Source organism: Dipodomys ordii, unplaced genomic scaffold, assembly GCF_000151885.1.
Source record: "Dipodomys ordii isolate 6190 unplaced genomic scaffold, Dord_2.0 Scaffold78, whole genome shotgun sequence".
Lineage (NCBI taxonomy): Eukaryota > Metazoa > Chordata > Mammalia > Rodentia > Heteromyidae > Dipodomys > Dipodomys ordii.
The window spans coordinates 7,824,119-7,829,581 of record NW_012267294.1 but is presented as its reverse complement, the minus strand read 5'-3'; the positions used below and the strand labels follow the sequence as shown (position 1 = coordinate 7,829,581).

The 5,463-nt window shown below is 50.5% G+C and overlaps 1 protein-coding gene across 1 annotated transcript in view; it reads left to right on the top strand.

Moving 5' to 3' along the window:
* Positions 1-941, top strand: part of Znf697 (zinc finger protein 697) — a 17,757-nt gene extending 16,816 nt beyond the window's left edge. The window contains exon 3 of the mRNA XM_013024641.1: positions 5-941. Within this exon, the coding sequence (XP_012880095.1) occupies positions 5-941 (937 nt within the window). The remainder of the gene's footprint in view (positions 1-4) is intronic.
* The last annotated feature ends 4,522 nt before the right edge of the window (positions 942-5,463 follow it).

The window sequence follows — 5,463 nt, the reverse complement described above, 5'->3', positions numbered from 1 at the left end:
TGGTGGGCGTGGCCGGCAGTGTGGCTTCAGAGGCGCGCGCACGACCCCCGCGGGAGAAGCCCTTCCACTGTGGTGAGTGTGGCAAGGGCTTCAGCCGCAACACCTACCTGGCCAACCACTTGCGCCTGCACGCGGGCGAGCGGCCCAACCTGTGCACCGACTGCGGCAAGAGCTTCAGCTGGCGCGCTGACCTGCTCAAGCACCGGCGGCTGCACACCGGCGAGAAGCCCTACCCATGCCCGGAGTGCGGCCAGGCCTTCAGCCTCAGCTCGCACCTGCTGAGCCACCGGCGGGCGCACGCGGCGGGCGCGGGCGCGGGCACGGCGGCCGCGGGTAGGGGCACGGCGGCCGCGCGGCCCTTCGCGTGCGGCGAGTGTGGCAAGGGCTTCGCGCGCCGCTCGCACCTGGCCAACCACCAGCGCGTGCACACGGGCGAGAAGCCGCACGGCTGCGGCGAGTGCGGCAAGCGCTTCAGCTGGCGCTCGGACCTAGTGAAGCACCAGCGCGTGCACACAGGCGAGAAGCCCTACCTGTGCTCCGAGTGCGGCGAGGCCTTCAGCGTCAGCTCACACCTCTTCACGCACAAGCGCACGCACTCGGGCGAGCGCCCCTACACGTGCGGCGAGTGCGGCAAGGCCTTCGGCCGCAACTCGCACCTGGTCAACCACCTGCGTGTGCACACCGGCGAGAAGCCCTTCGGCTGCGGCCAGTGCCCCAAGCGCTTCAGCGACTTCTCCACGCTCACGCAGCACCAGCGCACGCACACGGGCGAGAAGCCCTACGCCTGCGCCGAGTGCGGCAAGAGCTTCATCCAGAGCTCGCACCTCATCCGCCACCGCCGCATCCACACCGGGCACCGGCCGCACCGCTGTGCCGCCTGCGGCAAGGCCTTCCGCTACAAGACACACCTGGCGCAGCACCACAAGCTGCACCTGTGCTAGGTCACCCTGGGGGGGGGGCAGGGCTGCCTGGGAGGACATCCGGGGCCTGCCCCTGCAGGTGGACATCTGGGGCTTGCGGGGGGACACCCGGGGCCTGCGGGGGACACCCTGGGAGGCCGCTTGGGATGCCCTGGAGCCACTTACTTTTGGGGTGCTAATGATTTTTGCCTACCTCCTGGCGGATGAGCTTCCGGTGAGATGTGGGTGAGTTCCTTGGGGATGCCGCAGGTGCAGGCGGGAGCGGGGCTCAGAGGCCAGTTTTGAGGGCCCGTGAGGAAGGGGTTCGGAGGGATCGGGGGTCTGGGGAGGCACAGAGCCGCAGGGCGGGCAGGGAGATAGGGGTGTGCGGCTGTGATCGGCCGGAATCTAGGAAGAAGGAAGGGGACAGACATCAAGCAGGTGCTAAAGGTTCTGTCCGGTCCCCCCCCCCCTCCATGGTCGGAGTGGTGTCCACCTTGAACCCCCTCGTAGTTATAGGGGGAGAACAAGAACCTTAGTGCAGTCAGAGGGGATCCCCCTTTCCCCCTGTCTGTGAGTCACAGGTTAGCTGCTGTTTTGATACATCCAGGGGAAAACTGAGCAGAAAAAACAAACCCCACCCCACATGGCCGCCTTTTTAAGGGGCGACCTCTGCGAGTTAGGAAACCGCTCGTCACCAGCTCGCAGCTTCCTTGGGAAATGCGGAGCTGCCACTTCTGGCACCCTAGCTTCCTGAGGGGTCCAGGTTGGGTGACCTCTGCCCCTTCCCTCCAAGGTCAAACGTGTGCCGGGCCCAGAATTCCCTGACAGTCTCACCTGTCACCTTGTCAGTGGGCAGGAAATGCAATAGTTCTCGCTTGGTCTGGGAGCAATCCAGGAAGGCAGAGGTGGCTTGTTGGGATGAAAAGGTCCTTTGTCTCATTTGTCTCCACTTTGCATGTGTGTACCCCAACCCCACTAACCCCCAACTCTGTCTGTGTCAATAAGAGATCTAGTCAGTCAAAGCAGGATTTCCCGCCCCCTGTGTGTAGAGGCCCTGTAAACATATCAAGACTACACAAGAAGACACAGTCAGGGAGAAGTGTAAATGCAAAATTGCCAAATAGCACAAGTCATGAATGTTTTCTAGTTGTTACATTGATGCCAAAATAGCACTTTTTGCAGTTGCAGAGTGCTTTATGCTTTTTAATGATGGTTAGTTTCTCGTGTCTTTGTGTGGTGAAACAGGATGATCACCTCTGTCTTAGAAAAGGCCTAGAGGTAGTGTGGCGAGCTGTCCTAAGCAAGGCCGAGGACTGTGAATTAGGTGTGTTTTCCAGCTCCCCTGCTAGGGTGAAGACTTATCTGTTAGGATTTATATAACAAATAGGGACACTGAAATATTCTTATACTTGATGGGGGAACTCAGAGCTAGCCCAGAAGGGCCAAAGGTGTCCTTATTGACAAAGCTGGCCTTTGTCACCTTATTCAAGTGTCCTCGCTATGTTCCATTTCTAGTAGGGAGCTGTAATTAGATGACTCTTGTATAGATTCCAGTTCCCGATGCTGAAAATTCCTCCCATAGGTTAGCCTCTAGAAGTTAGAATTGTGGAAAGCACTACTGTTTCCTTAACATTAATACCCAGTATGATTCATGGAAGCATTATCACAAATCATTGGACACCATACAAGATTGTTCTTACAATTCTAAAGCTGTATACATTTCTGTGATTGCTATTAATTTATATTTAATCATTTGTATTTTAGCAGCAAACCTCTTTGGGGACTATTGGAAAGGAAAGCATGTTTTTGTTACAAGAACATGAGAATATGGAATAATGTGGGCTTGTATATTGCCTGTTGATCTTGTCCTCTTCATCAAGTACTGCTATTCACAAATGAAAATAATAGATGGTCCTATTAGGGATACTTATTTTCTTTTTAGACAAGAGTTATGCAAGCAAAGTTATTTATTCTGACTCTTGTCTGAATTCCAAGTATTATAAAGACCTACAGAAAAATAACGTAGTAAATTTAGGGAGTCTTGTTCTGTGTGTGTGTGTGTGCGCGCGCGTGCGTGTGTTTTTCGCATGCTCATCTACCTCTGCCAGATGTTTTAATTTCTCACATGTCTCTGCCTGTGAAATATCCTACTTTTTGTTACTCATGATTGCTTTTCTACTTCAAGGGTTATTTGGTCTTTACACATGGTCTAGCCAGCATCAGATGTGTGTCATTATCTGCAACTTTAGAAAGAGGGTTCGGTGGGGGGGGGGTTGAAGCAAATGGAAGATAATAGTAGTAGAAATCTTAACACTTCATTTGCCTCTGGTTTTATCTCTCATCACAAGACACAGCTACTATCTCTTCGGTGAGCAAACCCCTTAGCAGAAGAAAGCTGTTCAACCACCCATCCACCCACCCATATACCCCACACAGGTGTATTTCAAATGTGATTCCATTTTTTTCTGGCACCTCTTTAAGGAACACACTTGAATCAGCAGGTCGTTTGTTGTCTTCAGTCTTGGAATGACGGTTTTCTTCAAGAGCAGGCTGCCCTTCTCTAAGCAAAAACTGCAACCATTTAAATGGTTAAATGGCTTGATTAAATCTCCAGTTCTGACGTGGAGGAGGATGAGAAGTTACCCCTTGAGCCATGTGGTCTTGGCAATCATGAGGCCGTATGTATCTGAAAAGAGTACGTTTATCTGTGTCCATAGACAATCCCAATTGTGTTTCTGAAATCTGTGCATGTATTTTTTTCACTGTAATATTTTACATCTGTTTGTAAAGATAGGGATTAACTTAATGATTCAAAGAGTAACATTTTGTGTGAGTATGCTTGTGTATGTGAGAGTTGCATTGTTTTGGGATTGTGTTATTTAATGATGGTTCCTTGGACAGCCTCCTGGTATTCAATAACCAATATGGAATATGTCTCATTAAATCCATATCAGTCTTTTACTATGTTCTTCTTGCTTTATTTGTTCCCCATTAAATGTCATTCAGGTCAGCTTGTATGTTCTAGAAAAACAGGAGTTGACTCTGTAAATAAGATTTTATGGGAATACAGTTTGACCCATGTAGCCATGTTTACGTATTCTAGTTAATGGTGAGCTTGGGTTGCATCAGCGGAGGTGAGTAGTTGGAGTTGAACACTTTTGGCTCAGCTTAATCCTATAAATTCCTATGTATATTGCATTTAAGTCAGTGGCTGTGCCCTGAACTGTGTTTTCTTTGTGTCTTTACATAGATGGAAGGTTTCCCCAGACAGAGGGAAGGGAGGAGGGCCCACAGGCTGGGGCTGCTGACATTCTGCCTCCTGTCCTTGCTTCCCCCTTGTGACTGGCACGTTGTGTACTGGGCCGGGAAGCAAGTGCCTCTGCCACAGTTAAAGTAAGGGAAAAATGGGTATTAGCCAGAGCATTCTAAGGCCTATGGTTATTCAGTTGGCATACCCACCCACTCCCTTTTTCTCTTTCTGTACTCATCCCCTCTTTTCCCTTAGGGAGACAAGCTTCTATCCCTTCCCTGTGAGAATTGTCCTAGATATTTAATGAGGAATTTCACTAGGCTTCAGAGGAGAGTGGAGGCCCTTCCCATATTCCCCCAGGGACCTGGCACCCCGCCCTCCCCTGCCCCACCCCTGTCCCCTTGCTCTGGGTCTGGGAGCTGTGCAGCCTCACCAGACATGGGCAGGTGCTGCCACTGTGCCTTGGATAACCAAGAAGGAACTCTAGTTGTCATATGCCAGAGTGTGGGTCCTCTCCACTCTGTGGCCAGTTCAAACCCAGTTGGGTACCTCAAATGTTGTTTTTTCCTTTCCCCTACAGAGTGAATAGTCAGCTAATACTTGAAGGTAGTCCAAATCAACTGAATTAATGATCTGTAAATTGTGTCAACATACACATACAAAGTAAGGTTTTCATCAACGATTATGGGTCTGGACTTGGGCAGTTCCTCTTTTGTATCATAGAATTGTGCTCAGTGAGCCAAACGGAGGCACTAGCTTTGTAGACAGAAGAGGGCTGTAGACAGCAGAACTAGACAAGCTGACCGCCCCTCCCCCCTTTACTGTATAGCATAAGAGACTTCCTTCTCATAATGACAGTGACATACTGGCTTGATAATGTGTACATTCTGTCTTGAAATCTTGGAGATCAGATAAGGGCCTGATGTTTAGCTTTTGGGTATGGAAATTTAAGACGAAAGAAACTCCCCCCCCTCCCCTTTAGTTTGGTACCTTAGGCCTAGGACAGAACTCAGTACAAACCAATGTGTCCTATTAACGTATTTGAAAATAGCTGAGATAAGAGATCTGGAGTCTGGGTGAGGGGTTGTGCTGCTGTTGGTGGGAAGACAGGAGGCAACACAGATGTAGTAGGAAATGGCTTTTTCTTCCCCATACTGAATCACCTACCCACTTTGGTTTAGAGGCTAAGGAGATGGGAGGATGAAGACAGCTAATGGGACATAAGGGAGACCGGGAGATGAGGGTGGAGGTGGGGAGAGGCAGATCAATCTGGAGGTAAGGACAGATTTCTAAATTTCAATAACTGTGGGA